The 11,857-nt window shown below is 39.3% G+C and overlaps 1 protein-coding gene across 2 annotated transcripts; it reads left to right on the plus strand.

The window, feature by feature from the left end:
- The first annotated feature begins 222 nt into the window (after positions 1–222).
- Positions 223–11,747, plus strand: galcb (galactosylceramidase b). 2 transcript variants are annotated; one of them, XM_038290686.1, is made up of 17 exons: positions 223–435; positions 513–581; positions 2,545–2,608; positions 2,718–2,831; positions 2,943–3,082; positions 3,953–3,991; positions 4,111–4,238; positions 5,461–5,616; positions 7,140–7,264; positions 7,717–7,844; positions 7,959–8,048; positions 8,123–8,212; positions 8,296–8,440; positions 10,498–10,678; positions 10,759–10,922; positions 11,005–11,081; positions 11,178–11,747. In XM_038290686.1, exons 1-17 carry the CDS (start codon positions 286–288, stop codon positions 11,319–11,321), a joined length of 2,004 nt encoding a protein of 667 aa, XP_038146614.1. In that variant the 5' UTR covers positions 223–285; the 3' UTR covers positions 11,322–11,747. The 2 variants fall into 2 exon arrangements, with proteins under 2 accessions (XP_038146614.1, XP_038146613.1); XM_038290685.1 differs by lacking the exon at positions 4,111–4,238 and adding an exon at positions 5,099–5,229.
- Positions 11,748–11,857: the final 110 nt, after the last annotated feature.

Raw genomic sequence — 11,857 nt, forward strand, 5'->3', positions numbered from 1 at the left:
AGTAAAAATAAAGCAACTAGAGTCCAAATAATAATATAAAACAACCCTGCAGAACTTGGCGTCTTGTGACCCCCAGTGGGAGATATCCATATTATATTTTTACTTAAATATTTCTAGATCGAATTTTTCTTTTAGTTTTGAACACTGTTATTTAGATCATAAACACTGAACATCACGTGCGCCTCACCTGCTGGGTTCTGCACGTGACTCGCTGCAATCATGTGACTAAGCAGAACCCGGAAGCCCGCATATGACAGAGGGCAGCTCATAACCGGGACACACATCATGGATCACCGGGTGTTCTGGGTATTTATATCCACAGTGGGCCTCCTCTCCCTCCCTGTGCGCCCTCTGTCCGGGCAGATATACCCGCTCTCAGATGAGGGCGGCCTGGGCAGGACTTTTGACGGGATCGGAGGGTTGAGTGGTGGAGGGGTGAGTTCAGCTCAGCTTCTATCTGCAGCTTCCTGCTTCCTTTAACTACCACCGATCAGCATTGGTTTGTCTTCAAGGCCACATCCCGATTACTGGTAAACTATGCCGAGCCATATCGGAGCCAGATCCTGGACTACCTGTTTAAGGTGAGACTGAGGGGCCAGGCTGCAGCAAGGATCAATATTACAGGTTATGTGCATTGCTTCAAAATGTGCTGCTTCATCCAAAGTCAGGTCTTTGTTTTACTTTTCTTTATATAAAGTTCTTAAACCTTTGAAAAAGTATTTGTCTAGAATATTGAAATGAAAAGAAAAGTTACTAGAGTTTATAAGGGCAAAACAGAGCATATACAAATATATCAATTCTGCAGCAACAATGTTCTGGGTTCGATTCCCGGCCTGGGGTCTTTCTGCATGGTGTTTGCATGTTCTCCCTGAGGGTTAATTGGCTTCTCTAAATTCTCCTTAGGTGTGAGTGTGTGTGTAAATGGTTGTTCGCCCTGTTTGTCTCTGTGTTGCCCTTTGATGGACTGGCGACCTGTCCAGGGTGTCCGCCTCTCGCCCATTGACAGCTGGAGATTGGCACCAGCACCCCTCGCGACCCGACTTGGGATTAAGCTTATTTGAAAATGGATGGATGGCTATTTTTTTTCTCTTCAGTTAACCCTTTTAGAATGGCCTGGAAAACAGCACATTTGTTATTTGGTGGAACATCTCTGCGTTATTGTATCCATGTGTTCTGGATCATTATCATGCTGTAAGACCCAGCGATGACACATGTTCAGTTTGTTAGCAGAGGCAACTCATTTAACCACGGACGTAATTTCTTTGGGGGGGACGGGGGGAACTAAGCTGACATCGGCAGATGGATTTGCTCCGCATATCCATCTGGAAACCTTCCGTTGAAGTAATTTTGAGAAGGGGCGAAAATACTGGTTAGCTGATTGGCCTATGTTGGTGATAGACGGGCCAAATAAACCAATCAGATCAACGAGGCATATGACGTACTAACAGCCAGGCTACTCTTGCCGAAACCAGTCGGGAGAAGAGCAAAAACATCTTTTCCTCTGAGAAAAGCCTCCAGAGCAGTGTTTTGCTCTTCTTTCAGTGAAGAAATACTCTGTAATTCCGATAAAACTTGCTCGATAGCCACGCTAACGCTAGTTTCATCGGCTGAAGTCGCCATGTTCTTTAGACTGAACTGTCGCGCTTCTCGTTGCGTCACACCTCAACCCGCCTCAAAGCCAACGCTGATTGGACGTTCGTTTGGTGAACGGCTCCAAATTTTCTTCAAAGGAGAGTCTCCAGACTGATTAGCGAGTGAAATCTTGAAAGCTCGCGAGATCAGGGTGGTCTCACGAGGCTAGGGGGGAACATGTCCCCTGCACTTTTTCAAATGTCCGTTTTGTTCCCCTGCATGTTTTACTGTCTTAAAACAATGTTTACACTACAGTACACAGACACTCGTCGAGCACTAGGACCCAGTGGAAAACTGCATCTCAAGCTTAAGCCCAGTTCCCTGATTTTAGACGAGCTTGTCTGATTGGTTGTCACCGCTGTCACTCCTGAGAAGCTCACTTTATAAACATGCTCCACTGAATCGGGTCTGTGATTGGATGGTCAAATACCCTTAAGTTAGTTATATTAAAAATACTTGCATCCCCCCCACTTCTGAAATCAAAATTTCATCCATGCATTTAACTAAAGTACATTCTTTCCGTTGTGGTGTTTGCTTATGAGCTCTAACCATGTCCTGGACAAAGCTGGGCTCTGATTGGCTCCCTCCCTCCCTTGTTTAATGTACTCTGATTATACTTAAGGGTTTTATGTTGTTTGTTTCTGTGTGTCTATGCTAATGCAATGAACAGGGGTTCATTTTAATTTAGTTTAAGGCTTTTGACACAAAAATAATGTTCAAGGCATCTTGCATCATCTTTGGCCCTTAATTGCTTTGTTGAGTAACCATGGGAATCAGCTTGCTGGAAAAAAACAAATAAACATGGTTTCTCTCTAACTAGCACCCAAGTATTAATCAATGTATTTTACTAAAGGTTGAAAAACGCATAACAATTGATAAAATCATGATTTTTATTTTTTTTTTTATCAACAGCCAAACTTTGGAGCCTCTTTACATATTCTGAAGGTTGAGATCGGTGGAGATGCTCAGACTACAGGTGAAACATTAAACATAGGCACAGATCACACACAGTTTTTTCCTCAAAACAACGATTGGAATGACCATGTTTTTTCTTTTTTTTTGTCTTCCAATGTTTGATTCATCAGATGGGACAGAGCCCTCACACATGCACTATGAGAATGATCAGAACTACTTCAGAGGCTACGAGTGGTGGTTGATGAAGGAGGCTAAGAAGAGGAACCCAAACATAACACTTATAGGTGGGAATGTTCTCTGAATCTTACTAACCTGGACACTGAAAGAAATAGATTTATGACTAGGATATGAATGTCAAGTTTATTACTACATGCTAAAACAGTTTGTTGGTGCAGCTTTGCCCTGGGCGTTCCCTGGCTGGGTCGGCCATGGGGAGAACTGGCCCTATGACTACCCTGACATTACTGCGGCATACGTGGTGAATTGGATCCTGGGAGCCAAGGAGTACCATGACTTGGACATTCAGTATATTGGGGTGAGTATTCCTGATATCCAGTCATGGCCGGAGGTTTTCAGACAAATGTTTAACGCTGCATTCTCTTCATTCGAGGTAACTGTTGCTAAGATGGAGCCCTTCTGCCTAAACCCTTCCCCTCTACCTATTGTTTAAACTAATCTATATGCTGAATCGAAGCAAGGAGGCATTTATTGATTTATTTTGTTACCGATTTGTTGCTTCAGAGGTAGGACTTTGCCAATAACAGTTAAGCTGATAATTGTTTGATAATTAGTTTTTGTTATTCACCTCTCTCCCTGAAAAAGGGCAGATCATAACAAGGCCTTCAGCTGTGTCGGTTACAGTGATTGTTTTTTTTATTTTATTTTTTTAATCAGGTTATAGTCCCAGCAGTACAGTAAGCAATTTCAATCAATTTCAGTCGAAAAATATATTTTTTTAATTTTTTACAAAGATAGAAAAGTTCTGTACTTTTACTGAATCTGAAAAAGATGTGCACAAAAACCAAGTCTGTATGTATGTAGCTGAAGTGTCTTATTTAGCAGAATTATTATACAGGGCTATTCACAGGGTATTTACATCGGTATTTCTATAGATGGATATTTATATATATATATAGCTGTTGCACTTGGTATCAAATATAAATAAACAGGGTATTAAATAGTAAATTGCACATTATGCATTGCACAAGATATACCGGTAGCCATTTTAGTGTCACATTGTAGAGTGGTTGCAGCAGGGATGAATGACCTGTGGTAGTGCTCCATTTTACATGCAGGGTGTATTTTGTGATTTGATATTTGAAGGGGGAAAAAGAACCTTTTGTTTTTGCAAAAAAGAATGCTTGCCTTAATATATATGTTTATATTTTCTTCTTTTCGTGTTTAGATCTGGAATGAAAGGGATTTTAATTCCAAGTACATCAAGGTATGCATGTATGGATGTCCTTGAGTCTGATCCACAGTCACTCATATGGGAAGAACAGCCACTCACAATGAGCTGAGATGTTAGTGAGATTCTTCTGAGAGCGTCTTTTTGTCACCAAGGTTCTGCGGAAAATGCTGGATCAAGTCGGTCTGACCGACGTCGGCATCATTGCCGCAGACGGAGACTGGAGCATCGCTAAATCTATGATCACTGACCCACACCTTAACGACTCTGTTCAGGTGATTGGGTAAGTATTGACCAAGTCCTCCTGTAGACTCATCTGTCCAGAATGCGTGCGGGTGAACTCAATTGGTTGGCTAAATTCTCAAACCTGGAGGAAACCTGTTTCTGGGGGTTTGGTTTCTGAGATTCCACCCGCTCAGCTTAATGTCGGTGGCTGTTCTTCTGCTCGACTGTGAGAAATAACCCAGACTGAATATTCTGTGTTTGCTGCAGTCATGGAAAACTTTTAATACATTTATAGATACCTTTTGCTTTTCAACAAACAGACTAAAAAGAACCAAATTACAAAATAGCTAGAAGGACAATTGATAGAAGCAGTTGGTGGATTTAGATTTGATGTTAATCTATACATACATGTAGAAGATCTAGAAAAAAATTGTAGTTGAATCAATCCAGCTCCTTGTTAAACTTTGTCACAGAGTCAGTTTTAGTTATTGCTCTGGCTGTAGACTATGGCGGATATTAATTAATTATATAACCTGCATAAATGTCTTTCCCATCTTTAGGAGCCTAGATAAATCTCCTCCTCATTGCATTGTTATACTTAGTCATAGGTTGAAAGTTACAGTTTATTTTAATTTTTTTTCTGCAGCAAATTTAGGTACTTTTTTTAAATGCTTTGGGGGGAAATTTTACTGATGCAATAAAAGTTGAGTTTATTATACTTTATTTTCCACATCCGCTCTAGGGGTCTAAATAATCACTCACTGAGTTGTGCTGAGTTCAGATTCTTGGCAATTTTACCTATAGTTTTGAGGATTTGTTTCCCCTATAAAATCAGATGAGTTTTCCATGCCAGCAGCAAATCTTTCAAACTGAGCGAGGTGTGAATGTCTCTCTGCTCTCCATGTGTGACTCCACCAGCTTCTGCGGTACACTCTGGATAAGAAGGGTCTGGAGTCGGTGCGGATTGTAGCCAGCGATAACCTGTGGGAGCCCATTACCCTGTCGCTGACGCTCGACCCAGAGCTCAGCAGCGCCGTAGACGTGATAGGGTAGGCTGTAGTCCGATTTGCTGCAGCACATCAACTTCAGGGACTGCACTAAGTAACCCCACATGTACATGCCGACATGAACGAGATATCTGTGGAATGCTACAATGAGATTCTCCTCATACTTTTTCATTTTACAGAAAGTGTTTTTGTTGTAAATTATCTTGACTGTTTTTCTTTTTATTTGATTTTTTTTTTATCTTGCTGACCTTAACCTTGTTTGTTCTGAAACAGGGCACATTATCCAGGAACCACCACAGTGCCACAGGCCCTGAAGACCCAGAAAAAGCTGTGGTCATCAGAGGACTACAGCACCTTCAACAGTGAGGTGGGAGGAGGCTGCTGGGCGCGTATCCTAAACCAGAACTACATCAATGGACAAATGACTGCGTAAGGAGATGATACTTCAAAGATATGCATTGCATTTAAAAGGATTTAAAGGATTTTAGCAAAAAAAAAAAAAAAAATTCACATGCACAACCCTGTACCCTGTGCGCAAGAGCATGCACAAGCCCATTTCTGCTCATGCACACTCTGTTTTAAAAGTTGCTGTTCTCATAACTCATACAAGCTTACTGTGTGCAAACGTCCGCCCAAACCCCTAAATCCCTCAATCACTATATAGAGCGGGGAAAATATATTAGACTTTATAGCAAACTCAGTTCCAACAGATAATCACTGCTTTTTGCTCCCTGTTGTTCACGTACCCACTACTCCACGTGGTGCTGGCGCCATCTTTATCAGTTGCCGCTGTCAGGTAGCGACAGCGGGACCCTGTGACAGCAAATCCCATAATGCTTTGCGAGGAGAGGTCTCCGCAAAAAGCATTCTTAGATATATCTGCCTCGTCTGATACCTTTCTTATCTTCTCTCGCACTTCGTAGACACTTTTCCTCTTACGTCCCTCGGTAACTTTCAAAGAGAAAGTGAGAAAGGTGAGCTTCAATGACTGTCCGAAATTGTAGCTCACCACAGATATAGGCCTGAACGTGCGCATGCGCAGAAAAGATAGCATGTAGGACGACCTTACGTAAATATATCACTACAATGATTGACAATTAGGAGGATCACTTATTTAGATTATCAGAATCAGAAATACTTTAATAATCCCAGAGGGAAATTACTTTTGTTACACGCTCCAATTACAGTTTTATATAATAAAGATAAAAAATAAGAATAAAAAGAGATAAAATATATACACATATAGCTCTGCTGTATGTATATATATATATATATATATATATATATATATATATATATATATATATATGTATGTACATATATCTATGCATATGTAAACACTAAATCCAAATAAAGTGAAAATCCAAGTAAAGTGATACGTGGCGTGCAAAAATAGTGCATAAATGTCAATTAGGGGTGGTGGGGGGGTGCTGAATCACTTGAGGGAGGCGTTATATAGATTGATGACCACAGGTAGGAATGATTTCCTGTGTCGCTCTGTGGTGCATCTGGGTAGGAGGAGTCTTCTGCTGAAGGAGCTCGTCTGCTCCGCCCGGAAAAAGAACATCCTCCACTATACCTTTAAGACAAAAAAAAGGAATTTCACAAGTGGAAATGTTTTAGTTTGAGCTGGTTTTATTTCTTAAAAAGTCTTCTTTAAGGAACCTTTTGCTATCAGATTATTACTATAAAAAATGTGACAGATTAATCAATTTGCAAAATAATCATTAGTTGCAGCTTTAGTTCAAAGAGAAACCACAGCAGCTCCTGGTACATTATATTCCTTACTATTTATCTGCAGGTTACTTTTACCCAAACAATGATGTGTTTTTTTTTTTGTTTGTTTTTTTGTTACTAATCTTAAACTATCAAGTTTTGTATAAGAAAGTTTTTTTAACAGCTGACCTTCACTGTTCTCTTTGTGGAAATGAATAAACTCTTATGTTCTGCAGAACCATCGCCTGGAACCTGGTGGCTAGTTACTATGAGGAGCTGCCGTTTGGTAGAGATGGGCTGATGACAGCGCAAGAACCTTGGAGCGGAAACTATGTGGTGGAGTCTCCGATCTGGATCACAGGTCTGTGTCCTCTTTTAAAAAAAGACGTATTTTTTTTTTTTTTTTGTCATTAATAACTTTAATCGTATACATGATCTCTCAATATGTTCCATGGGTTAATGTTCTTCCTAATTTGTCCAGCATTCCTTTTGAAAATTTTCCATAGAAATGTGGTTGACTTAGTGCTTTTAAACACTGTCCATCATTTCTAGCATCTTGGTCTACAGGGGCTTCCCTGCTGTGTCCAAATATGTCTTCCTCCTCCTTCAGAAAACACTGTTTCAACACCATCTGTGCTGCTAATAACTGATTAGGCCTAGCACTAGATCAAATATGAAGCTTTTATTTGATTAGGTTAGTTTTTTTAATTTTGGGGCATCTGCTTCTTGAAAAAATTCTGGGTTTTGGATGATGAAACATCTGGAACTCCAGCCCAGAAGTCATTCTAGCTTTCCTCTTTTGTTTGCTTGCAGCCCACAGCACACAGTTCATTCAGCCTGGATGGACATACCTGCAGACAGTAGGACATTTGACTCTGGGAGGAAGTTACGTGGCCCTGACTGACGGGAACGGAAACCTGACTGTTGTCATAGAAACCATGGTGCGTTGGTTGCTATTCTTTGGCATTTACACCATGCATGTATGATGCTCAGAATGGAGAGCAAAGAGAGAAGAGGGATGAAAATAGATGATGAATCATGTCTTTCTTCCTCAGACTCACAATCACTCCATCTGCATCAGACCGCCTCTCCTTCCATTCAACGTCACGTCCCAGAATGCAACTTTTCAGCTGAAAGGATCCTTTGTAAGTTTTAATGAGCTCCTCGTGTGTCTGGTGAAACTCACTGCTTTTACTCGCTGCTGCTTTCTTCCTCCAAGGCTTCAATCAAAGGGTTGCAGGTGTGGCGGTCACAGTTTGACTTCAAGGCGAAAAAGCATTCGCTGTTTGAGAAACTGACTCCTTTGAAGGTTAAGAACCACAAACTTTTAAAGATGTAAAGAAAGGAATGTTGGGAGCAGTCTATAACCAGAAATGTTTCTGCCCCTTTCAGCTTAAAGATGGATCATTTAATCTGAATCTGGCTGAAGATGAAATCTATACTCTTACCACCATCAGGATGGGCCAGAAAGGAAGTTTCCCTCAGCCGCCACCCTCCGCTCGCTTCCCTAAAGTCTACAAGGACGACTTTGATGTTCGTAAGTACGAAATCACTCTGAAATTCTTCTGTCTTAAAATGTTATCAAGTAATATGTCAGAGAAGCCGATGCCGAGAGAAATGTATATGCAGGAAACGTTGAAAAATGGAAAATGTCTTTAATAATAAATATTAATAAAAATACATTTTATTTTAAAGGTGCCTTTCTGGTCACTGTACAAAAGATAAAGACACAATGGGAGAAACACGGAATAAATAAAATAAAAAAAAATTACAAAGACTGGAAAAGGGAGATTAATATTAAACAGAATAGGCAATTTTAAACAGATGAGTTTTGATTTGAAATGGAGAAGTGAGTCCGTGTTTCTAAATAAGGGCGGTAGAGAGTTCCAGAGGCGGGGATGTGGTTAAAAGTTGAAAAGTAAAGCATTTCATGAACAAATTATTGGACAAACTATTTTTAATTTGTTTTCAATTTTATGTTTTTTTTTTTTGTTTTTTTTTCTAGGGTGTTGGATTTTAATTAATTTCACCTGAAATGTTACTCTTTTCTTTTTTATGTGTGAGAAATATTAAAATTTTGTATTAACTTTTTTCATGTTTTTTATTGTTTATATTACTTTATTTTTTATTTTATTGTATTTTGTACATTGCTTCATGTTTTGATCAAGGAATATCATAGCCGATCGACCAAAGCTACCCTTAAAATAAAATTGTTTTATATTCAAAATAAGATATATTTTACTTCTTGATATAAAGAATATTTCTCACTAAAAATGTCTGGGCGTAAAAAACTATGCCTGAACTAAAGCAGTTTATTTGCTCTTCATATATATTTTGGATTTAAAAACATATTTCAATGGTTTTAGCTTTTCTTTCATTTTAAAAGAATGGAAAAAGGTCATTTTTTCCAATTATTAAAGCTATTGTGGAGGATTTTCATGAAATTTTTAAAAGACCCACCCTCTCCACTTAAAAAAAAATGCATATGTACAACCCTGTACGCCAGTCCTAGCCCATTTTTTTCTCATACACGCTCTTTGAAAGTTGCTGTTTTCATAACTCATACAAGCTTACTGTGTCTGAACGTCCACACTAAATCCCTCAATCACTATATAGTGAACTAAGCTAACTAACTGTTCGGACAGATGATCACTTTCCTGTTGATCCACTGTGCGGTGCCGGCGTCATCTTTGTAATCAGTTGCTGCTGTCAGGTAGCAACAGCCTATTGCGACAGTAAATCCCATAATGCTTTGCGAGGAGAGCTCTCCATGCAAAGCATTCTGGGATATATCTGCCTCTTGTGAGGCCTTTATTTTCTTCTAATACACTCTGTAGACACTTTTTCTCTTCTCTTACGTCCCTCGGTCATTTTCAAAGAACCTCGGTGAGAAAGGTGAGCTTCAATGACTGTCTGAAACCGTAGCTCTACACATAAAAGTGCGCATGGCAGAAACTGGGGACGAGCATATAAACATATTGTAAACATATTACTAGGATGATTGACAATTAGGAGGACCACTTATTTTGATGATCCACCCAGAAAAAGAAAATGCTCCACCATACCTTTAAGGTTTAACTTTATTTAATATGGTATTTTAATATTATTTGCATATTGTTTTGGAGAGAAAACCCAAACCAGCAAAATATTTGTCTGTAATACAAAAAAAAAGTCAAAAAGAAAACTAAAGTGTGTGTATATATATATATATATATATATATATATATTTACTGCTGCATTTAAGTCATCCCTCTTGGAAACGGTAGGCTGCCATCATGAGTGCCCCCATGATGTTGGGATTAGCTTGGGATTAAGGGTCTTGCTCAGAGATCCGAAGTGGAAGTCTGTGGGAGTGGGACTCGAACTCTGAACCTCATGATTCCAAACCCTATGCCCTAACCACCAGGCCGCCACTCCCCTAAGAGCTAAATTAGGATGTAAATTGACTACCTTGAAGTAACTTGTAAATCCGATTTGCATTTGAAAGTAAAGAACTAATCTGAAATCATATTTTTACTTTTTTATCACTTATTTTAACATTTGCTGCATGAATTTAAGATATTTCCAGGCCTGTTAAAAGTTGTGCTTTTGCAGGAAACCCTCCGTTCTCTGAGGCCCCTAACTTCGCCGACCAAACCGGGGTGTTTGAGTACTACATTAACCTGACTGACCCTGGACCTCACACCTTTACGCTACGGCAGGTCGTAACTGAAAGGCCAGTCACCTGGGCAGCAGACGCCGATCAAACAATCAGCGTCATCGGAGACTTTCAGTGGTAAGTCAGGGTTTAAATCACAGATGCTGCTCTGGAAACATTACAGTTGAAAAATGAACTCACTGATGTTTGTGTGACAGGCAAAATCTGACTGTCTCCTGTGACGTTTTCATGGAGAACGTAAAGAGCGGCGGTGTGTTTGTGGCTGCCAGGGTGGATAAAGGAGGCGAATCAATTCGCAGCGCTAAAGGAATCTTCTTCTGGGTGTTTGCCAATGGAACATACAGGGTTACCAACGATTTGGGTCAGTGTGTTTTGTCACTGCAGAAAAGCTACGAAATCTAGAGGCTGTGATTTAAATATGTTTTTGATTTTTGTCTTAACAGCTAGTAAGATGGTGCTGGCAGAGGGAGCATCAGGAACTGGAGAATTTATGTGGTACAAATTATCCCTCTTTGTAGAGGTGAGAAACTGTTTAGAACGATGGTTTTAAAACAAATACTATATGCTGCAATCTTTCCATGTTTTCTTTTTTTTTTTTTTTTTTTGTGTGTGGCAGGGTCAGTACGCATCCGGAATGCTTGATGGACAGCCGCTGTGGAAAATCTCTGGAGTGTCTTCACCAAAAAACGGCTGGGCAGCTATTGGAACAAGCTCATTTGAACTGGCTCAGTTTGATAACTTTTATGTGTTTGCAGAGTAAAGACAAACAATAAAAAGCTTTGGACACTTGATATATCCTGTACAAATGTAGACAGCAGAAACGACATGTTGATGAAAAGTAAATTGAAGCCTCTAGATTTACTACCTGATTAATTAAGCACTGTTTTACTGATTGTTTTTGTGTTTTTTTTTTTAATAATTGATTGTTAAAGACTAAATGTTTTAATCTACCAGGGAACACATGAAGAAAACTCTTCAAGCTTTTTAGGGAACATTTTTTATCAACTGTATTACCATGAGTGGAAAATGAATGTGAGGAGTCTATTTTTATCCCAGATGAATGAATTTATCTGGTTTTACTATCTGTGTTTGAAGAGCTTTTTTTCTCCTGAGTTTTTGTAAATATGAAAAGCTGTGATTGGAGAATAAAAAAGAATCTTTAAGCATTTCTTAAATGCCACTTCAATTTATTTCCTGTTTTTTTGCTCACCAAATTCATTAAGAAATCTCAAATCCATCCATTCCTGCACGGTCACTAATTCAAAACCAAGCTATAGTTTCTATATATTTCTTCAA

The sequence above is a fragment of the Cyprinodon tularosa genome, unplaced genomic scaffold (assembly GCF_016077235.1).
Source record: "Cyprinodon tularosa strain WSP-4 unplaced genomic scaffold, ASM1607723v1 ctg286, whole genome shotgun sequence".
NCBI lineage: Eukaryota > Metazoa > Chordata > Actinopteri > Cyprinodontiformes > Cyprinodontidae > Cyprinodon > Cyprinodon tularosa.